The 24,162-nt window shown below is 43.0% G+C and overlaps 4 protein-coding genes across 4 annotated transcripts; 1 reads left to right on the top strand and 3 right to left on the bottom strand.

Moving 5' to 3' along the window:
• Positions 1–804: 804 nt before the first annotated feature.
• On the bottom strand, positions 805–8,406 carry hdac10 (histone deacetylase 10). Its single transcript, XM_035641759.2, has 20 exons — positions 8,247–8,406; positions 7,766–7,884; positions 6,567–6,701; positions 6,368–6,464; positions 6,111–6,208; positions 5,258–5,362; positions 5,092–5,160; positions 4,870–4,996; positions 4,445–4,510; positions 4,299–4,358; positions 4,012–4,101; positions 3,802–3,908; positions 3,648–3,715; positions 2,578–2,803; positions 2,379–2,469; positions 2,202–2,287; positions 1,895–1,951; positions 1,713–1,794; positions 1,334–1,522; positions 805–1,187 (listed from the first exon to the last, which is right to left on the bottom strand). The coding sequence occupies exons 2-20, from the start codon at positions 7,822–7,824 to the stop codon at positions 972–974; spliced, it is 2,028 nt and encodes a 675-aa protein (XP_035497652.2). The 5' UTR covers positions 7,825–7,884; positions 8,247–8,406; the 3' UTR covers positions 805–971.
• Positions 8,407–8,816: 410 nt separating this feature from the next.
• Positions 8,817–11,574, bottom strand: aplnr2 (apelin receptor 2). The gene is made up of 2 exons (XM_035641760.2): positions 11,345–11,574; positions 8,817–10,910 (listed from the first exon to the last, which is right to left on the bottom strand). The coding sequence occupies exon 2, from the start codon at positions 10,766–10,768 to the stop codon at positions 9,305–9,307; it is 1,464 nt and encodes a 487-aa protein (XP_035497653.1). The 5' UTR covers positions 10,769–10,910; positions 11,345–11,574; the 3' UTR covers positions 8,817–9,304.
• Positions 11,575–14,377: 2,803 nt separating this feature from the next.
• On the top strand, positions 14,378–15,682 carry LOC118315668 (endonuclease domain-containing 1 protein-like). The gene is made up of 2 exons (XM_035643130.1): positions 14,378–14,760; positions 14,902–15,682. The coding sequence occupies exons 1-2, from the start codon at positions 14,470–14,472 to the stop codon at positions 15,505–15,507; spliced, it is 897 nt and encodes a 298-aa protein (XP_035499023.1). The 5' UTR covers positions 14,378–14,469; the 3' UTR covers positions 15,508–15,682.
• Positions 15,683–16,956: 1,274 nt separating this feature from the next.
• On the bottom strand, positions 16,957–23,603 carry pus7 (pseudouridine synthase 7). Its single transcript, XM_035643129.2, has 17 exons — positions 23,496–23,603; positions 23,182–23,295; positions 22,444–22,740; positions 22,265–22,349; positions 21,910–22,026; positions 21,668–21,812; positions 20,723–20,834; positions 20,557–20,634; positions 20,337–20,465; positions 19,968–20,093; positions 19,820–19,881; positions 19,573–19,733; positions 19,219–19,345; positions 18,799–18,900; positions 18,528–18,657; positions 18,225–18,316; positions 16,957–17,549 (listed from the first exon to the last, which is right to left on the bottom strand). Exons 3-17 carry the CDS (start codon positions 22,728–22,730, stop codon positions 17,413–17,415), a joined length of 1,890 nt encoding a protein of 629 aa, XP_035499022.1. The 5' UTR covers positions 22,731–22,740; positions 23,182–23,295; positions 23,496–23,603; the 3' UTR covers positions 16,957–17,412.
• Between the last annotated feature and the right edge of the window lie 559 nt (positions 23,604–24,162).

The raw sequence follows: 24,162 nt of genomic DNA, 5'->3' as shown, positions 1-24,162 counted from the left end.
ATCAACAGACATGACTGACTCACGTGTCGTGTCGAGTCCAGAGGCTTCATCTGCTTCACCGACGGTCCCGCACCACAGCGCCCCCTGACGTCAGGATGAGGAACGGGACGGACATGGTTGTCCACTGTCAGGACAACAATACTCCATTTATATTCACTGAGTTAGTCCTACTTGTACTTTGCATGAGTGCGATTCTATTTCATGGTACCTAACACTTCTACATCTACATTCTTGTGTTGCAAAGACCTGAAAAAGCACTGAAAGAAATTAGTCTCAAATGTAATTTTCAAAGGTCTTCAAATATTCTTTTCTCCCTCCGTGGGTAACTTTATATTTCTCAAATGTTCCCGTTTGCCATTTTAGCAAAAACCTGCCCGGAAAATTCCCAGTGTTGTCGTCCCAGGTTTTACGACTGTGTGTAAAATCCCCATTGGAGTAATTAACCGGGAATTATTGGTATAAACTGTGAGGAACGTATTGACAGGAATTTGATTTGAAGCCCATAAATTCACGCACTTGGTAAATAATTCTTAGCCTTTTTGTCAAATGTTAACTTGTGCTATCTAGCTGGGATTTTTAGGCTCTGCAATATTTGGATTACCAATAACTTTTCCTTATTCAGAAAGGTCAAATCAGCTTGTCTATGACAACATAAATGTAGGATCCAATATATATACACACACACATTAGTTTGATTTGCAGATAGAAAAAAAATGTTTTCATGTCATTGAAATTTATAAAACAGTTTTTGTCCAGTTTTGTCAAACTTACTGATGTAAAACAAAAAAAACACTTGACAGCATCAAAACTGGATAGTTAGCATTGTTTAATGTATCAAAAGCTCTGTCGATGCATAGATGAATCAATCAACCATGGGATTCACAATATTTTCTCTGATTCCAATCAAAAATTTTAAAAAGAGCAGGATCAGCTTCAGTCTTCATCGTCTCTCCTGCTTTCTTGTGCTGTTTTTATGCATGCATCTTATGCGTCATGTTTATATCTGATGATGCTGTTGTGGATTCACCAGTGGTCTGCAGGAGTTTCCAGTCGGCCGACAGCATGTGTCTCAGGTTCTCCACGTAGGCCACATCCTCTGGTAGAGGGGCCAGAAGTGGCCCCAAAGAGGGGGCAGGGTCCCCGAGGAGGGAGGAGGCTGTGGGGCCGACGGGTGCCCTCTCACCGTCCTAAAGGAAGAGCGAAACACTGACCACTGAAATACATCACCCTGCTTCTTAAACCAATCCAAAGTTGAAAACTTGCACTTCGACATGAACAAAGAATGAGATGGCATTTACATTACTTTCATTTAATCTCGCCCCTGCCTTCTTACCTGCATGAGCACCAGCGTGTGTCCGTGTGCGAGGCCCAGCAGCAGACCCGTCAGTTGCTGCCACACGCCGTCACACAATCCCCCCGCTGACATCCGAACCAACAGAACCAGACCGGGGTCATACTCGTATCCCAGAGGCAGGAGGAGACCCAACACGGCCTGGATGAACCCGGACGTGTCGCTGAAGCCCTGGAGGAGGAACAACAAGTACATGTGGGATCCACAGGCAATTTCAAAAACGCATTAATTTCCTGTGAAACACAACATATACGTTTCTGTAAAAACCTCACATTATTTTTGATTTGACAGAAGTACACATGTACAGAAAATATGAAGTGAACCTCTGAATTAAAATTTCTAATACTGCATTAGACAGTACCTTCTTCAGACACACAGGGATGTAATATCTGCCTTTATGTTTTTCTGACTCCTTGTTGCTGAAGTGCACCACAAGCGTTTTCCTATAGACGGAAAAAAATTGTTACCATGTCATTTGTGCGTTTGCAAACAATTCGTTTTTTGATTTTGGCAAAAGGGGCCTCATGTTTTAACGATAATCACCCATTTATGGTGTCGAGTAACGGAACCTCTCCGTACCCGACGCACACGACCAACACCCTGCAGTGAGAGAAAGCAGTAACTTCACTGGTAAGTTCTCTGTCGGTTTATCCATCTACGACTGGTTCAGACAGCTGCTAACATCCGGTGGCATAGATGTTCTTATCTATCTCTCTGCATGAAAGCATATAGGCATATTTCCTAAAATTCTGAACCCTTGCTTTAGGTGTTAGACTTTTTCCTGCAAGAGAATCTACATGTATATCAAACATACAGTCAGTGTATGTGCAGCTTAGATCCAGTGTCATACCGGTTATCGGGTGCAGATGCAGCATGCTGGACGACACACATCATCGCCATGGAGATGTCTTGAACCAGCGCCAGGCCAGTGCAGATCTGAGTCGTAATTAAATATAAATTATGTAAATGTATTTACAAACAGATCACACCAAAGCATTCAAGAGACAAAACATTATCCGGACTTTACCTCATTCTTCTCCATTTTCTCTACAAGGGCAATAAGACTGGAGAGGATTGAGAGAGCATCGCTCTCATCTACATCTTTAAGGAGATTCTCCCTTATTGAGGCAAAAAACAACAACAACAACAACAGTGTGAATAATAAGAAATTGACTACTGTAAGTAATGTTAACTTGAGTGAACCAAAACCAACCACAGCTCCATACGTAAGTTTGTTGACTGTTACTGGGTCCAGTTCTTCCGATGAACTGAATTGATTACATCCGTCCGGGCAGGCGACTCCACCGGGGAGGACGACGGCAGTACGGAGAGCAGGGGCGAGCCGCTTCGGAGGCTCTGGCCACACCAGTTCCTCTTCTGTGTCCAGGGGTTTTTCGTCTTCTTCTCCCAGTCTGATGCGCTTGGTGCTGATATCAGAGGTGGGTAGATCAGCTGGAGGAAAGAGTGATATCACATGTTATGAAGCAGTTAACGTAGAAGTGACAGGAGATTAAAAAACTAAATAAAACATGATTAAGTTCTGCTGGTCTAATTTAAAGAACTCCACTAATATAACAACCATTATGATCAGGATCCGTATTATTGTATCTGTTACTTTCATTCTACTGCTATTATTATTAATATCATTAATAATATCACCACCTACTCCAGCTACTCTTGCGCACACACACACACTTGCCCATCGCCACATACAACAGACAGTCCTGTTCCTTCTCAAACACAGATCTAATAAATACATTCCTGTTTTTTCATATCTTTGTCTTTTAAAAAAAAATGTCATCCCCAATGTGTCACAGTCTGTCTTGTCTTATCTCTCCAATGATGTCGCTTCTCACAGATTAAAAAAAAAGTCTGATAGTACCACTGCAGATGTGAAAAGGTTGTGTAAAGCCTTTTGTGGCTCCAGGAGGAGCTGCACAAAATATGAGAAAGCCTCAAGCGCCACCCGAGTTAGGGTCTTCTGGGGGCGGAAGACTACAAGTTTAAAAAATGTGGGGAAAAATGTGGGGGTGTGGAGTTAGAAAGAAACAAGTTGAAATGAGTTCACCAGTTGCTGTTCCTCATCTCTGCTTGAGGCCAACAGCCAAAATCAAACACACTCTCAGCAGTTGGCACTGTTGGTAGCGTAGCACCAATGATGGAAGAGTGTGTGACCTCTGACTCTGCTGCATTGTTTTTGATCCCTTTTTTATTTTTAACTGTATGATGACACACAATGTTCTAAAAGTACAATGTGAAGTTGTGAACTCAAAAAAGAATGATGTGGATGTTCTACCTGCATGTTTGAGGCAGGCCCAGTACTGCCTATGAGCTGAACGTGCACAGTGAAGGGACTCGAGTGCACTGAAGAGAGGAAAAAATGAATTCACTACAGTTGTAAAACACAGACAGGATAAGGTTTGACATGGAAATTCGACTGAGGGAAAGACCTTTTACAGGGGCCATGAAGGTCTGCAGGTCGAGGAGCAGGATCTCCGAGCAACGTGTGAACCGTTTGACACACAGACTGGGCGAGGCAAGTCAAGTTGTACCCTCCCTGGAAAACACAGTAAAGAATTTAGTGCTATTTGTTGCATACAGTGCATTTGCGCTCATGTTAAGAGGAACGTTTTGCGTAGTCTTGTCAACGGCAAACTGACCTCCAGCAGAGCACACAATTTGCCTCCGGCAAGGTTCATGAGCAGGTGAGTGAGGTGGGCGAAGATGTCTGGAGTGGCACACATTTCACCCTGAAAATAACACAGTCATTAAAATCAGTCCATCACATCACGTCCCAATGGTAGAAAACACCGGACACATTTTACAGTGCACACGTCGTGATACGTAAGAGCAACGGGACACATAGGTTGAATGTGCACGGGACACTACGTCAATTCAACACAAACAAAAGAAGGGTATTATGAATAGTCATTTATTTTCAGTATACCTCTGGGTCGCCAATGGCTGAGTCAAAGCCTGCACACACCAACACCAGGTCTGGGCAGAACTGTGACAAAGAAACGTGCTCAGGTAAATCACGTGGAACACATCGGACTGTCCGTCTGTTCACAGAGCGCAAATCCTCGGTCTCACCTCGTATGCGACCGGCAAAAGGAGATGACAGAAGACTGAGAGATAGTCACTGTTCTGCATTTTCACCTGAAAATATCATAGCGGGGCATGTTAAATAAATACATATGTACAAACAACTTTTGTAAACAGTTAATTAATTGATTGACAATGTGAACACCCCAAATTTGTTTGCTCCATAATGAGCTTGCATAAAACTACATGTTTAACCTGGAGGTCAGACTGAGAAAATAATTCAAAACCCAGATTTTGGAGAATTTATCATAACTTGAATGTTTCATCCATTAAATAATTTGTTAATTAATCTACAAAGGTGATTTTTCTATTTTTTGTGGCATGTTTAGAAAGATATTCATTGTATAACTATACATTTGAACAAGCACATAATGACTTATCAGTATTATTATAGTATTTCTGTGGTTACTTACCTCGTTCCATGGAACATTCACATTGAATCCAGCTCCTTTCTCTTTGCCGACACAGTCAAAGTCGGACTCTCTAAGATTGGGCCAGAATTTCTGATGCTCATAGCGGTGCCACGAGAAGTAAAGCACGCTGGGGGAAAAAAAATGTAGCATGAAGAATGTATTGTGCAAGAAGACAAGATCCTCATGAACCATTCAGCATTTCTTCCATCGGCAAAGACTCACCTTGGGTCATCTTCAAAACAGTGTTGGACGCCTTGACCATGATGTACATCCCAGTCAACTATCAACACTCTGAAAAAACATTAAGAGGTAGATAAATATGAAGGGGCAGGACAAGTACAGTAGGGCTTGCCAGAATAAAAAAAAAAGAAATCAAAAGTTATGTTACCTTTTTACTCCATATTTTTGCTTTGCATATTGAGCTGCTATGGCCACATTGTTGAACACGCAGAAACCACTAGCAGCACTGCGCATACTGTGGTGTCCCGGTGGTCTGTGACAGGGAAGTGATAAATACACAAATCATGTCTTACAATTCCTTCATTAGTCTGATAAGCAGAGAAAAAACTTTAGTGTTTAGTTTAAAGTAATACAAAAAGAAGATACATATTTCCTATTTTGTATGTGTTGCCTAAGTTATATCTTCGATCCACAAATCCAGATTCATCTCCTAAAGTTAATATGAATTAAAATTACATTACCTTTATTTGGTTTTAACAATAACTTTCTTAATTAACTCCGTGAAAGAAAGTCTTTTCTATTTACAGATAATGTCACTATAAATTATTTCTAAATGTCTAATGTATAATATGGACATTGATCATCTCATATCAGGTATTTTAACATTGAAGGAGTGACTGACTCTAAGGTGTCAGTTATGACAATTTTAGTATTTAAATAACATATTTAGGTGGAGAAAAAAAACAGATGAACTGTTCACCAAAATGAATGCTAACATTTCACAAGTTGAAACCCATATTCTGTCAAGACTGTTGTTGTAGTTGTAGAACAATGTACACACATATTTCGACCAAGAATCTATGATTTGTTTATCCCCAGTGAATTAACTTTTTCTCTTCTCCTGTCACATCTGCCATCGACACGTCCAGTCATCCTACCAGCAATAAAGCAGAGCAACACAATCAATCTCCCTCACAGAGAAGATGCTCAAACACCCTGGATGTAGCATCAGAGCTGCACACATCAGGATTGCTGTGTGTCACTGCTTAAAACAGCCTCACCTGACCAGAGCCATGCCATTCCTCACCTTCCCCGTCATCACACTGTCCACCAGTTGCAGTGCAGCTCCTGCAGCGAGCTTGGCACAGTGATAGATGTTCTAGGACAGGTATTGAGAAAGGGGACAATTAGTCAAAAGTTAAAATTACTTTTTAGTAATGGGCTGAAATCATTCCTCTTAACCAGCATTGAATGTGATATGAAAATAAATGACAACAGCTGCAGCTCAGCTTGTAGAAATATGAAGTGTAGGACTTACTGGGTGGAAGTAGACGTCGCCGTATTGGAGGGTGAACTCCTTCAGGTCCTCCAGAGTCATGTAAGGAGTCTTCTTCACTCCCTCCAAATATTCCTCACTGAAAAGCACATGCAGCTGAGGCATTTATCTCACCTTCATGACCAGAGATAGTAAAATGTATTAAACCAGGGACAAGGTCTTTGTCAAGATCAGCACTGACCTGTGAACCTGCAGAATGTCTGCTTCTGTCGCCTCGCGGACAGGTACAGAGACGCAGCGATCAGCCAGGCCGCTCTCAACCAAAGCCTCATGACTCACTGTCAGACGCTCAGGTACTTCAATCTTACACGCCGGGCTGTACAAAGACAAACATTCCAAACAGCTGTTTGAATCACAAGTGAAATTATGCATTTGTGACGTAGTGAATTCTCACTGGCGACAACTGAATTTGTTTCTGTGCATGTAAAAGTGAGGTTTTACAAAATGTGTTGTTTATTAAATTCCTTTTTGCATGTGTAATGCACAAACTGTACATATAAAAACATTAAACATACAGTGAGGTCTAAAATTCTGAGATCCTGACCCTGAAATGATCCCCAACCCTAACCAAATGTTGGACCCTGCTGTGAGAGAACATTAATTAGTCAAATAAAATTAATATAAAAAAATGCACAGAAGAAATAGAGCGTTACCATTCATACTGAAGATAATCACATTAAAAAACAGACAGTTTAATAAGACAAAATGGAGTATATGTACAAATAATTTCCTTTGAAATTACGAAAATATTACTAACTAAAATATTCGGATTTGCACATGTGGCATTGAATTTAAACAGCTACTTGGTGTAGTAGCCACAGCAAAGAGCAAATCATAGAGCTAAAACGAAGAGGAGAGTAGCAATAAAACCTCGTGAGAAAAGACAATAACGAGATAATAAAGACTGTATTTATAAGTAAATGTGAAAATGCCCTGCTAGTTCTCTGAAGAGAATAACTTAAATAAACCCAGGGCAAGTGAACGCATCAGAGCGGGCGCTCCTCGGTGAGTGACCGGACTAGCAACAAGAAATTACAACTTCAGTTCCTACCACCACAATAATTTAACGCTATCGATTCAGCTTGTACCAGTACAAACATGTCGATCTATGAGAATATAGGAATCAAACGGAGTTAATGTAGCTTTGTAGTTTTATAATACGTCTGAGGAACATGCTGATGTTCCCAACCAGCCTCGTCTTTTCCTTCTGACATTAACCCTTTGAATTCACCAGCCGGCTAGCTTGCTATTTCTTCAGACTTCCACTGACGTAAACACTGGTGTGTGTGTGTGTGTGTGTGTGTGTGTGTGTGTGTGTGTGTGTGTGTGTGTGTGTGTGTGTGTGTGTGTGTGTGCGCGCGCGCGTGCGTGCGAACTTACTCGACCCAGAGCAGTTTGTATTTGGTCATTTCCTCGTCATAAATCAAAGCTGTTCCCATCTTCGTTATTTCTCACACCAGTCGACGTTATTTCAGGCGGAAAACTGTTTCTAATGCAAACTGTGCAGAAGAAGGGGACAAAGTCGACACAAGCAACGGCCCATGAAATGAAACAAACATTTTCCCAGTATTTTTGCGTCCAATTATGTGACTACAAATGCTGTAAGGTTACACACGAGTTAAGAGGGACCTACACCGCAGACGTACAGTAGGTGAGATGTCAGACAACAGAGAGAAGGCTGATGTTCAGACTTCACTTTATGAGCTTCAAGTCAATTGTTAACTTTGCCGCGAGGGCGTGACGCACACACAGCGCTATTGGCTATTGCAAACGCCAATCAATATCTCAGACATTTCCCTCCACCAATTTGTTTTTTACTGGACACACGTAAATATCTATAATAATATAATATCAGTCATACATCACTCATCCGGTTCACGGGGTCTTTAAGCAGACGGGAGCTTCTTTTTATTCTGCAAAACACACGCAGTGTGGTGATAGCATAGATTTACTTTTAATACCGGGTGATAGTCGTTCAAGCAAAGTAGTACCGGAAGGGGAAGTTGAATGTCTAACCCCGCCTACTTCTAATACGCCACGCTTAAACCCCGCCCACACAGCGCACAGTCCGCCGTGTGTAGTTCAGGACCAGAGGGAACTTTTGGACAAACAGGCCAAACCTAAGTGAGTTTTTTATGGAGGTTTCTAAAAAAACAGTTTAATGGATTGTCAGCGCAACTGTCTGGACGGTGGTCTGCCGGTGAGTACTTCTGCAGAACAGACCTGAACTCTTAAAGAAATCTACAAATAAAAAAAGCTGGTCTCCCTCATTTTTGGTCAATCCATCGGTGTTTATATCAAAAGACAAGTCATGTTGAGAACAATTCTATTTCTGTTTCTTTTATTTGTGTGTTTGTTTTGTGTAATAAAGGAAATCCAAAAATGAGGTCAAGATGGATCAAAGACGATTGTGAGTTTACAGGACTTATTTTAATGGGAAAATCACAATAAAAACAATGCAATACAACTCAATAAACAAATTAGGGTAAAAAAAAAAAAACTAGAAACACAGTCATATGACTGAAAGTATTTGGTCTATTCATGGGGACCATTTCTGAGCAAGTGAAGGCATCTTTCCCGTGGGAAATTAGTGGACTATTATTTAAGTATTATAATAGGCTTATGAATTCATGTATGTTCATTTAATACACATGTTTATTTATTTGAAAATTTGGAAATATTGACATTTGACATATTTTCTCCCACAGTCTGAATCTGGCAGACTTTGGAATTCAGTCCATTGCAGATTGTCTTAAACAACATTAAAAAAATTGTTATATATAAAAGTGTTATACTGTAAATACAATACTACTTTATTGTCAGCTGCAAAATAACTTGATGTCCTCACACTTCAAGGTGAAAATTATATTTAAGTTGTTTGTTTTTTTCCATTTTTACAACCATAGTTCCTATGGCCTCTCACCCTTCGGCCATCATGCTACCCGCCTCCTCCACCATCTCCTCCTCTGTCCTGTCTGCTGTTTCCTCCTGTGTTCTTGTGGGAAACTCAGAGCTCCTTTCCCCTTTCTCATCATCTCCTTCATCCTTTTCCCCCTCCCCTCCCTCTGCCCCTCTTCTATTTGTCTTGCACAACATGAGAATTGCTCCTATGCATCTCTTCTTAAATGATGGATCACAGGCTGCGTAGAGGAGGGGGTTAAGGCAGGAGTTGAGGTAAGCTAAACAGGTGACGTAGGGCTGAGCAGCCAGCAGAATCTGATCCAAAGAGCAGGAGTATGGGACAAAACCAAACTCCAGAAGCAGTGACACTGTTTTGTTAACATGCAGAGGCAGCCAGCACAGGAAGAATGCCATCACCAACGTGACAATGACCCTGAGAAGTCTGCGTTGGCGTCTGCGGTCAGGACGAGGGCCTCGTCCAAAATGTCTGCTGAGGAGCTGGGCCAGTGAGCAGTAGCAGACCAGCAAGATGACAAGAGGGAGCAGGAAGCCAATTAGAGTTGATTTAAGACTCAAGGCGGCCGCCCACCACATCTCTGCCCTCTCTTGTTCTGCCTCCTCCAGCCCAGCTCCTATCAGCATGGAGTAATCCATCTGGCAGGAGAGGAAGACTGATCCAGAGTCGACCGGCTCTGGCTGCCAATCATCCTCAGATTCAAAGTCGAGCTCCAACTCTCGCACAGAGCGCAGCAGCAAACCAGGAAGTGCCAGCAGCCCCGCCAGCAACCACACTCCCCCGAGTATCAACAAAGCCCTGCTGGGGCAGCTCTGCGGGGCATGGTGGCTTGAGTGTCGGCGTCCAATCAGAACCCAGTACCGCTCCACGCTGAGCATGCTCAGGCTGAACACGCTGGCGTACATGTTGAGGGCAGTGAGGAAGCTGCTGAGTTGGCAAAGGGGTTGCCCAAAGGGCCAGTGGTAGCCCATGGCTGTGTACACGGCCCACAGGGGGAGAGTCACAAGGAAGCAAAGGTCAGCTAACGCTAAACTGGCTATTAGAGAGTCTGTCAGCGAGCGAGAGGGACGAGGGACGGAGGGAGGAGATGAGGAGTTGGAGGAGTCAGATGAGGGCCTGTAGTTTTGTGCTGAGGAAAATCCACGCTTCTCTCTGTTTTTCTGAGGAAACGACTCGTGCTGAACTCTTCCGGGTCTGTTAATGTTCTGCTGTCTGGTTCTGCAGCAAAACTTTCCAACTCCAGTTTGGTTTTTGTCTCCGGTCCTCGTTCTCCTCCCCTCGGCTCGGTCCAGGTACACCCAGAGCACCAGGCTGTTGCCGAGGCAACCAACCAGGAAGGCGAGCAGGTAGACGGATGGGATGATGCAGAGGGAGGGAGACCAGTCGGTGTAGTCGCAGTGGAAGAGGGGAGGGGGAGAAGGTGAGGGGGAGTTGAGGAGGTCCGGATCTGATGTCGGTCCATCCATCGCCCGTGTTTCTATGTGAGATGATTTGCCATTAAAATCATCCGTTTTAGATATACTGTAAAGTTTTGGGCCCTGGTTCCAGCTGTGGATTGGCTGTCCCCCTCCTTTCTTTCACTTCCTTCTGTACCTTGACTCAGATGTTCTGAAAATAAAGTGAAATGCTGTGAGATTCCTACAACTTTGCAACAGGAACAAATACTGTTAATGCTGCACATGCTGCACACAGCTTATAACAAGTCAACGTTTAGCTACAGTACAAGTTAAAGAGTATAGACAAACAGCAGCCAAATGTAATCCAATGTCATTTTTGCTGATTTGAAACCCTAACCGTAAAACAATTGAAACACTTAATGAGACCATGTCAGGCTTTGCCGGCACCTTTAAATTCACAGGTTTTATTCTTACGAGACACCGGAGAGGGCACAGATTCAAGAAAACACAATCAAATATCATGCAAAGGCAGAAACACAAAATGATCTGAACTCTACTGTAGCACGAAATAGAAATGCTCAGTTTATCCTCAAAGTGAGCCAAGGCCTGAGAGGAATTAAGATGGGGCTCAGTACAGACACTTACCTCAGGCTGCTTCATCGGCTTCGGTGAGGTCCTTTCGGAGATTCTTATGATTGTGCGATGATCATTGTGGAGCAAAAGTCAAAAGTCAGCCTCTGTCCTCTCATCCTGTCGACTCGCATGTCACTTTCTCCCTGCGACTCCTCCTGTTACTCCCTCGACCGCTACATCTGCGCTGTCAGCTCGAGAAGGTGTGTCTTCTATTTAAGTCTGCACACACACACACACACACACACACACACACACACACACACACACACACACACACACACACACACACACACACACACACACACACACACACACACACCGAGAATCTTCCCTTCTCTTGTTCTTAAACCAGACCACCCCAGCAGAGTTACGAGACCTGCAAACACCCCCCCCCCCCACTCAACACAAACACACACACCCCCCGAGAGACACAATAAGTCCCCCCACAAATGCACACAAACTGGAGACATGCAAACAGTCACACAAACAGCCCCCCCACCCAAATACTCGGGGCTGCTCATAGTCTCTTTGCATGTGACACAAACACATCCAAAATGCACATACAGTACACAAATGAGTGCAAACACAAACAAACTGTTTTTTGTTCGGTGCCCCACATGTTTAAACACATGTTCTAATGTCACACACTACATGGAGGACAAACAGCAACTAACGGCCCTCTATGAATGCTTATTCAGACCACAGTATCAGCGAGGAATGGTTGTGTGTGAGGCAGCCCCTCATGAATACATTGAAATAGATCTCCAAAGCATTGATCTGTGCACACTCGCCTTCAAAATTTTTTTTTGCATGAAAGTGGATCCAAACTCACAGCTGCGTTGTCTCTTGCCGTAAGGCGGCCGCCACCCCACAGGGAAAAAACGCAATGACAATGAATGAGTTTCGAAAGCAGAGTTTTTATCTGGTAATTTGACATTTTGGAAAGCATTTGACCACATTTTTACTTCTCTATATAATTAATCTGAATGAATGTATGTATTTCTAATCTAATATATATGCAGTGCACTTAGCCCATCTGTAGTGTACGAAATGGGTAAAACTATCTCTACCACAGCCAGATGTAATACTAAAATACTGGTAAAGCTGTATACTTTATACGTAGTGTACTTTATACTGAAGTAAGATTTGAAATCCAGGACTTTTACTTGGTTCAGATTATTTTTTGTATATTTGTATTATATTTTGTACGAAATGGGTAAAACTATCTCTACCACAGCCAGATGTAATACTAAAATACTGGTAAAGCTGTATACTTTATACGGAGTGTACTTTTTACTGAAGTAAGATTTGAAATCCAGGACTTTTACTTGGTTCAGATTATTTTTTGTATATTTATTGCATTGGGGTATTGCAACTTTTACTGCAGTCAAATGTCTGAATATTTCCTCCACCACTGCCTGGTAGCATTATGCTCTCTGTCATATTATCACCCTGATAGAGATACGGTATCGTTTAAGACACTTTTAGGTTGAAGGGTTATACTGGCTCATTGTCTCGTTTACCCTCCTCACACATTATTACACATTTATATAAGTGATACTGCGCTTTGCAAATACATGCAAAAGATAGTAATAGGGCTAGGGCTGCCATTGCAGTCATCAGAGTAACTTGATATGTAGATAACACAATGAGTCGGTTGTAAATCCACTGACCAGCTCACGCTTATTAATCAACCAGATCAAATTTTGTAATAACTGGTTGAAAATATTTACTATTTTTCACATTCCCTCAACAAAAACAACAAAATAAACAACAAATATTGTGTTTGTTACCGTAGCTTGGTTTCCAGGTAGAACATAAAGAGTCATCATGAGTTTCCTCATATTGTTGTCATGATGAAAATATGATGAAACTACCGACAACAACCCTATAAAAGGATGTGAGCTGTGTTTGGAGACCTTGCACTTTAAATAATGTACTATTAGTTTGTATAGGTGGATGTCTATATCCCCTCTTAACCTCCCCTTCATAAGTGATAATCAAAGGAATCTGCTTTTCTTGTGACATTTTAGCTTTTGCTTTAGTCCCCTGGAATTTTTTTAAAGTTCTGTTACTGGACCACAGTCGTCACTCTGTCTAAGATGGATGGACAGATACTGTAGGTCAGCATGGGGTTACAGTGTAAACAGGGGAGATGGTCCAGTTAGTAAACAGGAAGTGTTTGTTTCCACAGGGGCAGAGGTCATACTGTTGTTATGGAAACAGATGTTTCTAAAAAGCAATCGCCTTTTCACTCACTGAAACATACTGAGAAAGAAAGAAAGAAAGAGTCAATACAACTGTTTCATTGGGGAGAAAACGGCAGGCTGAGCATCACAGTGGGAAACAACAGAGGGACAACAGCACCGCAGTGGAAGACAACAGGACCAATGGAGCTGCACATTGTGACGTAAGACGGGGGCAGACTTTCAAAAAGCCAATAACAAGACTGATAATCTTCACAGTGGACAGAATGGAGTTTTTGGTTCATTTTTACAAACTTTCTATGCATAGGTGTCCTCACCCCACATGCATGTCAGCACAAATCAAAAATCCAAATGCAAGTGGCTGGTGCCACAAAGTTAAGTGGTGATCACTTAAAAATGTATGAAACAGTTTTCAGTATTAAACCCTTATACATTATACAGTACAGTATATTCATACTTACACTTGATTTCATCCAAACTTGTTTATTAGCCCTTTTCACTCAAAGTCTGCGTCTGCACTGAAAGTCAGTGTTTTAAAAGTTCAAATTAATAAATAAAAGATTGTCATGATCTGCGGACAGAAATGTGACACTGCGTGGATCTCAGTGATTTCACGGTCACTCTCTTGTTCAGTTTTGCCCGCAGCTGTTGCTGTGTCACATCTTTTGAGTCTTTGCAACCTCACACACTGTAATTCCCAGCATAAACTTCAAGCCTGGAAAGAGGCCTCTGAGGTCGGCTGTGCCTGTGATCGCTACTGGTGCAGGTTGCGTTTCAAACGTAGTAATGGCTTGGGTAATAAAGGGGAAAAAAGATAAGCATTTGCATAATATGCCTGAGATGGTATGAGGCACAGAGGCAGAGCCGAATCCACACAGCAGGACAGCTTTTCAGAGGGACCGAACTAACTGTGGGGGCCACGTTTTCGCCATGACCGTCTACAGAGCAGATCGAGCCCTCATCTGTCTGCTTATCGCGATGGCAGGAGCAGAGGTGCAGGAAAACCTCTCTCCTGGGTGTAAACAGTTCCTGTACATGGGCACACTGCCTCGAGGACTCGAGGAGCAGTCGTTCAAAAAGATTTGCCAGTTCTATGCGGGAAAGCCGCGATTCGTGACGCTGTACGACACCTTCAGCCACATCCCCGTGTATTCGGCGTACACCTTCAAGCGCTCGGACGGCTCCAAGAGGGCTGACGTGCCCTGGATGTATGAGCCACAGGTAGGGAGGATGTCTGGATGGTTTCGGTGACAACTATTTTGGAGAGATCCTTCCGGAATTTGTCTAATGTCTACCTATTCACTGTATAGACTGATATTTTGGGGTTTGTTATTTAAAAAATGACATTGTTGATCCTGTCAGCTGTCCACAGTGTCCGACTCCAGGGTGATGCAGCAGTTGCCTTCAGAAAATGTTCAGAGGAGTTTGGAGGCAGCACAGGCTGTCCTTGACGACTACTCCGAGACTGTGATCTTCGAGCGCGGTCAGCTGAATCCAGACGAGCACCAGGCCCACCCTGACGACAAGGCCGCCACGTACACCCTGACGAACGTGGTACCTCGGGCCCGCGAGTTCAACATCGGCCCCTGGAAGAAGCACGAGAGCACCATTCGCAGGCGGCTCAACAATTACTGCAGGGGCACCGCCTACGTGATCACCGGGGTCACCACCTCGGGTCACACCATCCGCCGCCAGAACGTCAACCGCCTGGGCATCCCCAGCTACGTCTGGTCAGCCTACTGTTGCATTGATTTCGACCACAATGCACCGCACTCGGAGCGCTCCAAGTTCCCCGCGTTTGCAGCTCACGGGCTCAACGACAGCGAGAACAACAAGGTTCAGGAGATGGCGGTGCAGCAGCTGGAGGACTTCCTGAAGCGGGTCACTTATGTTGGCAGCTCATTCCAGATCTTCCATGACAACTGTGTGCCTCCCAGCAGTGCAAACGGCGCCCTGCACCTGCCCTGAGAAACATGAAGATGCTCCATCACATGTAGTAGAGCTTCATTTGACGTCAGTGTGAGAGTAACGCGCAACATTTAGCAACTGATTTGGAATATATGATTTCATTCAATATTCATGTAAACTGATTTATTCTAAGTTTTGGAATTTTATTGTAATTAAAACTTGTTGCTCACACGCATTACTTTGATTTCCATTATAGAATTTAAGTTGGAATATAATTGCTCTGTGGGTGATTGTGACTGGAGATTTTTAGAAAATTGGCATATAGTCAAATCCTTTTCACATTGTTTTGGCCTGAGGCGTTCTTCATTCTACCACAGGAGAGTTTTGCTTGATAACTGGACTAATCATTACTTATTGTACCTTATTATTTATTGTGTATATTTTGAGTGTGAAGAGAAATACTACTTACAAATAGAAAAACATCACCTCAGCTGTAGACGACTGAAGATGATGTGGATCTCTGAGCTGAGATGATGTTCCATATACTGATCCCAGTGTTGACCTCGATCAGAGCTTTCGAAAGTAAATGCATTTACAGTCTTTATAAGTAGAATAACTTTTGAAATTTGATATGGTTTCTATATTGTTTTATGGTAGTAAATTGATTATCATTTCAATTGTTTTGTATTTGACGGGACAAGCTAAACAACAATTCATACATACATGGCTGTGCTCTTCATTCACTTTCACTTTATCTTATGCTAATTATCCCTCTTAATGACTGGGAACTGCACCTGCCTGTGTAGGCCTTTTGTCCAGCACAGACAGATAGATTAGACCAAGTTTTACATTTTCACATTTACAGCAGCACAACTCTTCTCTTGGTACAACTCTGACAGACAGAAACCGCAGCAATATTAACATTGTTAATTTTTAATCCAATAAAATTAGGATGTTCCCAAGGTGATCAGAATAGAAACAATTTTCAAATTGGTTTCAGCAAACTCTGCCTTGAAATGTGAACTACAAAAACCAAATTATTTGAAACAAAATGAGATGTAAAAAATAAAAGAGATCATTTTCTCCCAATAACTCTTATGGTGACTTTGTTTATACGATTCTTGAGGATCTAGTTAGATCTCTGTTTATGGTTTCTTCATAACAGGCCATAGATGCTATAAACATTATCTTTAATACCAGAATTATCCAAAGCTAAGAAGGCAGACATCACATCAGGGTGTATGATATGAGTAATATTTGTGTTTAGTTGGGGGCAGCAGCAGCATCTTGCCAGCTGGCATGTGCCACACTGCCAGATGGTCAGCCCTAGTGTCTGTTTTGGCCAGTAACAGACTGGTAAGAGGCCAAAATATATTTCACAATCTCCACCAGGAAGTTTGCCTTGATGGCCGGTAGAGGGAGACAGTGTTTGCGTCACACTCGTGGTGTATGGCCTTTCTGTGGGGGGGGGGAGACGCCATTGTATTCCTGCATACAAAAAAATACAGCTCAACATTGATATTCTTTTAATTTCTCTCTTCAAGAGTCTTTTCATTCAGTTTAAAAGAGAAAAAAACATGAAAAAAAACAATAACTGGTTTCTGTACAAAGATCAGATCAGCCTGTACAGCAGGGATTACTATATATTAGAGTGCCCTGAACTCACAAGGTTGATTTCAATCATTGTCAAAAGATGCTAAATCATTGCTGCACAGAAAACACTTTAGAGCAAGTAAAAATATTATTTAAAAAAACAACATATTTTTTAAACGTATTATCTAATAGTATATGTTACTCCTTGTAACTCAAAGAAATAACATTTGGATTCTTATGGAACCCAAACACCTGCTCTAACACGCACGCAAGCACGCACGCGCGCACACACACACACTTTACTTAAAGCAGCCACAGTGGACAGCCTGCAGCAGCCATCCGATTTATGCTATTTATGAGTACGTTTTTGTCTCAGTTGAACCAGGTGGTGTTGAGCTGCGTCTGTTTTTTGATGCTGGTGTCCAGCTTGAGCACCTCTCGGATCGCCATGGTAGCATAGGTCGAGGGAGGCAGAGAGAACTCCATCCGCAGAGCCCGATGCTTCCCCTCTGGTGGGTAAAGGGAAGAAACGCTGCATTAGTGCTGTGTGCAGAGAAGTACGACTTTAAAAAGAACCAGAGCTACAGCCGTCAGTCGATGAACCGATTAGTTGATCAGCAGAAGATTAATCTAGATTAAACTACTTTGATAATCAGTTACAAGCTATTGCATGTCTTTGTATTTTTGTTTTTTATTTAAAAATACAACTGAAAGTTTGTGATCTTACCAACAAGTGGAAGCATAATTTGAGCTGCCTATAAATCTTTTAGTCATCATGTTTTATCATTTATTCACTTTGTTCTAAAATTATTTTTACTTGCAAACCCTTAGGAGGAACTGTAACCTGACCGCTTTTTTTGTCGCAAGAACATAAAAGAAGGTGTGAGAACAAAATCTGAATCATCATAAATGTGGCAGTATTACAACTCCTCTCCTAATATATTTAAAAATTCAAATATAGTTTTGCGGCAAGTGCAATATAATCCAGTGCATCTGTGTCCAAGAAGTTGCCTGAACTGAGAGTCCAGCCGGGAACATTTGTTTACTCTCCCTCATTTCCTCTCAACATTAGTAATAAATGCCACCCAAAAAAAAATGCTTTTAACTGAACCACATTGGAAAAATCCTTTTTCCTCGGTCCAAAGATCTACTCTGCTCTGTGGCACTTTAAAGACAGATCTTACCTTTGTTGAAAACTGGGGCGGCTTTTTTCTCCAATATCTCAAAATCACTGTGCACCAGGGAGATCCTGGGGTCGTCATACTGAATCACCTCCCTGCAACCATCAGACAGTTTACTGAACAATATGCAAAATTACAGCATTGAAAAAGGTGCGGTACACAAGTGACGGACTCAGTTTTCATATTCGACCACAGAAAGGTCTGGTACAACAGTAATACTATGTGACAAAGTAATGATATACTGGTGCTATTATTATATATTTCATGCACTGCATCATTAGAGTGGGTCCTGAAAGGCCTGCTGACCAGCTGACATCGCTGGGTCTGATGATGACGCGTCTGTAAGCTCCAGCCAGAGAGTAGTCCTTCACTTTGTGTCTCATGTTGTCGAGGTCGAGCCCGTCGGCAGTGAGCAGCTCCCTGTAACCTTCACCCACTGACACAAACACACGAGAATCACTTGCAAAAGCAACACTTTCTGTTTCGTCTTTGCCAGTTTTGTGTCTTTTATTTAGCTTTTTAACCATATTCAAGTCAGAAGAAAAAAGAAACCAAATGACACAAAGCTAATTCTTACCATGGTGAGTGGGATAGATGACGTCATACCCAGGAAGAGGCATCACAATGTCATGGATGCTGCGACTCTCGGCCTCCTCTGCGGTCAGCACATGTGCTGTGGCTTGATGAACAGAACAGAGACAACATCAGTAGGCAGCATTTCATTATCAGCACAACACTGTGAGGCAGGAAATGCTGCCACAGGGACACTGGATGACACCAAGTGCATTTTTACATGATCCAATATTTGTCTCCGTCTGTTAAATGACAGATTTATGTTTGGAAAACTGCAACGTTCTCCTATAAACTCAATTTTTTTATAGTAACAGGATGAGAGATTGGAAATCTGGAAAACACAGACAGATAAAATGTTAAAATGTTTCATTGGATTCGCACTCTAATATAACTAATACTCTAAACTAAAAGTATAACTACTAACTTCCTCTGAGCTCCAGGTCACCCTCCACAGCCTTCAGGCCAAAGGCTTCGATTCTCCGGCTCACCATAGTGTTCCAAACCTTGCTCTGGTAACTGTGGATGTACATCAGGCGGTTGTTACGGGGGATCTGGGAAAATAAGCAAACAGCAACCATTAGATAAGAGTAGAAACGTGTCTTGCTGGATGTAAATAAACCACCAGTAAATATGTTAACGCATCGAGGGTCTACTAAACAGACTTTTCTTTTCGAAAGGGACATCAGGGCTTTATCGCATTCATTCAGATACGTAACAGATAGTGGTCCCATTTTTTGGTCATTTTCAACCTGATACCATGACTAACGGAGAAACCAACCAGTCCAAAGGCGGTGACGATGTTCTTCTTGCCGTACATCGACAGGCCTCGCAGCAGCTGCCCCTCCACACAGCGTTTGTTAGGCAGCTTTTTCAGGGCTGCCTCTGGGTCCTGAGACTTTGCCCACTCCTCCCGACAGCGGACCAGGAATTCTTTCTCCGCTGAAGAGAGCAAAGATGGGGAAAATTTGAAATAATTCACAGATCTTAAAAAAAGAAAGAAAAAAATGTTTTTTGTTTTTTTTTACCTCCGGGCCGAGGCTTCAGAATCAAATCAACCACCTCATTCCAGTCATTTCTCAAAATGGCCCTGCACCAAAACAAGAGGTAGAAAACAACAGTTGAATATACCATCCTGTAATAATTCATGCCAGTATCTCTACCTCAGGACTTTACCTGCCAACGGTTTGTGTAGCAACAGCCGTGGTGCCAAAGCGCTGCATGCCGTAATAGTTGATGAAACCTGTCTGCCTGAGGGAGGTCATGGCCTGTTGAACCTGCTCATCTGTTCCTGAGATGTTCCTGATAGACGAAAAGACCACAAGATGACAACAAAAAATTATACAGTAAGGTTAATGTTGTATTTTACCCCCATATTTTTGTTAGCAAACTAGTTGTTTTCATAAATGCTACAATTTTACAGTGGCTAGGGAACATCTGAGGTTTACAGTTTAAAGCAAAGCAGCGTCCACAAAAAATCCCAGGACTAAGGTTTGATGCACATTAATAATAAGTCATATGAAACATCTGTTAACATCAGCTGACCTGATCACCACAGTGAAGTGGTTTCCCTGCAGCTCCCCGAGCTTCAGAGGATGGTTTTTGTAGCAAAAGTTCCCCAGCTTGAGGTTCATGAGGCACTTGTTGAGATGAGCCAACCTCTCCGCTGTGATCCTGTGGGGACACGGGAAGGATTTCCTTCATTACTGATCCTGACCAACTAATGAACGCAGTGACGTCCTTACAGCATCACACACTCACTCACTTGAGCACAGCAATTTCCTGCACAGTGATGGCCCGCTTGTCCTTGGTCCCCATGTAGGAAAACATGTTGGGTCGAAGCCTAGACAGACGTGCATCATTATACATATGACAGTTCTTCACTGTGAACATTTCATTGGGCTACGAGACTGTAAGTACTGCGGTCGTACCTGAGGAACTTTGAGAGCACATTGATGGCGTCCATGGTGTCTTTATTCTCCTTGTACAGGGTAAAGTGGCAAAAGCTGCCGCGGTTTTTGGGCCAGAAGTGTTTCCTTGGAGCTTTTTATGGACACAGAAAAAAAGAAATACTGAAATAAAGAGTAAGAACTACAAAAATTCACAAAATCCAAAATATAAAATCACTTATCAATATTCTATCTACAGATTCTTCTTATAGATGTTTCTGAATAGTTACTTCAATGAAAACCAAACGTTGTGGCAAAAAACTTCTAAATCACTCTAATGTTCAACCACTATGTTCCAAGACAAGAAAGAAATAAAAATGTACACCAACACCTAACTCCATGTGTGGAGAATAGGTTCTTACCTGCAGTTGCTTTGACCTCTATCCACCAGAGAAGAGCAAAAGGAGGATAGAATAATGTTACTAAGAAAGAGATGGTCACGGACTGTGGGGCGGGTTGTCAGAGGTGAGATCTCATGCAGGGGCCCCAAGAGTGGAGCGTGGCATTTAAATGGTTTATGCAACAAGGGTGTTTTATTTAAGGAAACCATGATACCGTATCTCGGCTTTCCATGTCAACTTTTAAAGCGTTCGTACTGGACAGAAGCACGTCTTCATCTCAAATCAGAGCATTCCACTGAAAAACAAGGTCTGTCTATCACCAAGAACCGCTGGTTGAAAACACCGCCGTGAGTAAAGGTCTGGGCAGAATCATGCAGGTGTGACGATCGTGCTCATGCTCGAGTGCATGCGTTGTATTTCACTGGTCTGGAATTGAGCTATGACTACATGCAATCGCAACAGATTAAAAAAAAAGAAGACATGCAATAAATCCTTTCTCTGATGATCATTTAATTCATTTACTGGTTACAAATTCTATCAAGGCATTTTTTAGACCAGCACCTGGCTCCATCTCCTCTCCACATACCTGCTAGTGCTTTCTTCCCAGCAGCGTGATAAGCCACTATGAACTTGCGTCCTTCCCTCTCTTCTGTCTTTGTTTCCAGACCAGGAAACTGAGTCTTGATGGCTTTGTGGACCAGCGTCCTCTTCTCTTTTGTGTCATCCAACACCTAGGAGGCGTAAAGGAGCAGGGACACGACATTACATAAAATTCTCAAATGAGTTTTTAACTGGCGTCATGCAGGCATGCGGCAAGCGTAAACTCACCTCAATGGAGACGTTGTCCTCTTTATTCTTGAAGAGCTGCAGCTCTCCCAGCTGCTTTTTCTGCTCTTCAGTCAGTACGTCAAGTTCCTCTGGCTGCTCCTCAGCCTCTGGGACTTCCTGACATGGAAGAGACAACATCGAACCTTAGAAAACATCATCTGGTTTTGCAAACAGTATAAATACCACATGTGCAACCATATTATCTTTCAAGTGAAAAACAAGTTTAATCTTGGACGTGTTTCAACAATAAATAATAGCACGCTTTAAATGCTGGCTGGTGTTTCAATACAACCGTGTTAGTGAAATCTTGATAATAAAGAAAAGTGACAGAATTCAATTTAATCCGATATCTTACCTCAGGCTCTGCGGGGACAGAAAGGTCGTCTAAATGCACTATCTTTCCTTGTTTGTTGATTTCATGCACCACAAAATCGGAATATCTGATAACAAGCCACAATAAATCACAGGTTAAAACAAACTGAATCATTTTGAGGCAAATTTCCCCAAAATTTCCTCTGACTGTTGAGTACGAACCTCTCCTTTAGGATGCCCGAGAAGCCCTTGTGGTCACTGACGTACTTCAGGATGCCCACGTCCAACTCGGTGAGACCATGCTTCATCATGTCGGCAAAGGTCTCGCCTTCCTCCTCTCCGCCGCTCGCTTCCCCCTCGGGCTCCTTCTCCTCATCTCGGTGAGGGGGACCTCCGTTTTCGTGATCGCGCTCCACTCTGGGTTTCTTCGATGGCGCGTCGTCTCCTTCCTTCTCTGGACAGCCTCTCTTCTCCCCCACCGGGACGGGCGCGGGCTCTGACTCGGCCATCGGAGCCGAGCTGGGAGAAGGGGGACAAAAAGACAAAACATTAATGAAAAGTATTTGAACAGAGTACAGTTAAAGGAATATTGCAACACTTTTTTTTTCCCGGAGGGAGCCTTCTGAAGTCTTACAATACGACAGTGGTGATGTCGCTGCGTCTTCATTAGGCAGGGAACAGTACAGAGCAGAAGGGATGATTGTTGACATGCAGCAAAGGTCCCTTCACTGCACTTGAACCAGGGATGGGGGTGTTAAGAATGCACGGTCAGCATCCTAAGCCTCTTGGCCACCAGGTCTAGACTGGACTAGATGTATTTGGGGGTGATTCTGGGGTGATTTTAACAAGATCTGCCCTTTTCAGGGATTTTGCATGTACCTATTCTTTCTTGAATACAGCTCTGCAGTGTTGGTATGCGTGGAGACATGTAAGGCCTAGAAACTCATCCAACCGACTTACTGTTTGTGGAGGCGAGGTAGCGAACGGCGCCTACGGCTCAGGGACACACGCCTCGTCTCCCAGCTGCTGGACACTCGCACCGTCTTCTGCGGGGACCCGAGCAGGACGCGGGCGCTGAAAGACACGACGAGCACACAGCGGAGCACCGAGTTAGCCGAGCAGCTAGCGCACCCGCGCTGTCCCCCCCCCCCCCACCAATTAGCCGGCCAACAGCCGAGGTTCACGTCGCTGGCGGCAAAGCGAAGCTGAAGCCCTCGGCGCACACGGCGTGAAGCAATCTGTTGGCGTTTGCCCAGAAAGTTGGTTTAACGAACCTGTGTCTGGACAGAGTCAGTGGCGAGAGGGCAGCACGCAACCGCCGCTTTCCTCACATGTGCGCGTGTGTTTGTGTTTGCCCGGAAACAGAACCTACCCTAAACCCCGCCCACTGGATATGTTTGGTCGAAGAGCTGTCAATCACACAGTCAGCTTGACTCAAAGAGACGGTCTGTCTTTGTTAATAAGATAAGATGAGATAATGATACCACCTTTATTCGTCCCACAATGGGGAAATTTGGGCGTTACAGCAGCAAAGTGGACAGCAGAATATAGAATTTTAAAAAAGCAATAAGTATGTACAAAATATAGATACTATATACAGAGCAGTAGCAATAATCGCACATGGAAAATAAATATCAATATTTCACAATTGGTTATTGCACTTTAAGTGTTCCAGTGAATTATGTTTTACAGTGGTTGAGTCTTGTGTGTGTGTGTGTGTGTGTGTGTGTGTGTGTGTGTGTGTGTGTGTGTGTGTGTGTGCGTGTGTGTGACTCACAAAGCAACTGTTTCGGATTTTTTCATGGCAACTGCTGTTGTGGAATTTGTCTCAGAATATGTTGCGTGACATTTTTGCTGAATGACAAAAATTCTGATGAGAGATTGCACTGATTTTTCATTATTTACACCCAGAAATCAACCACTGCTCTAAAGTCAAACGAA

Source organism: Scophthalmus maximus, chromosome 7 (assembly GCF_022379125.1).
Source record: "Scophthalmus maximus strain ysfricsl-2021 chromosome 7, ASM2237912v1, whole genome shotgun sequence".
Lineage (NCBI taxonomy): Eukaryota > Metazoa > Chordata > Actinopteri > Pleuronectiformes > Scophthalmidae > Scophthalmus > Scophthalmus maximus.
Note: the sequence above shows the minus strand (reverse complement) of the source record. Positions and strands in the feature narration are given on the sequence as shown.

Bases quoted from the DNA above. Each gene is read 5' to 3' on its own strand.
- hdac10 (XM_035641759.2), bottom strand. From the start codon at position 7,824: ATGGGAACAGCTTTGATTTATGACGAGGAAATGACCAAATACAAACTG. The intron at 4,511-4,869 runs GTAAGTAACCAC...TGATATTTTCAG, and splicing joins TGAATGTTCCATGGAACGAG to GTGAAAATGCAGAACAGTGA. The intron at 2,288-2,378 runs GTAAAGTCCGGA...ATTACGACTCAG, and splicing joins AGAAAATGGAGAAGAATGAG to ATCTGCACTGGCCTGGCGCT.
- aplnr2 (XM_035641760.2), bottom strand. From the start codon at position 10,768: ATGGATGGACCGACATCAGATCCGGACCTCCTCAACTCCCCCTCACCT.
- LOC118315668 (XM_035643130.1), top strand. From the start codon at position 14,470: ATGACCGTCTACAGAGCAGATCGAGCCCTCATCTGTCTGCTTATCGCG. The intron at 14,761-14,901 runs GTAGGGAGGATG...TGATCCTGTCAG, and splicing joins CCTGGATGTATGAGCCACAG to CTGTCCACAGTGTCCGACTC.
- pus7 (XM_035643129.2), bottom strand. From the start codon at position 22,730: ATGGCCGAGTCAGAGCCCGCGCCCGTCCCGGTGGGGGAGAAGAGAGGC. The intron at 20,466-20,556 runs GTGAGTGAGTGT...GTGTCCCCACAG, and splicing joins CAGGAAATTGCTGTGCTCAA to GATCACAGCGGAGAGGTTGG. The intron at 19,346-19,572 runs GTTGGTTTCTCC...TTATTTTCCCAG, and splicing joins TCGTCACCGCCTTTGGACTG to ATCCCCCGTAACAACCGCCT.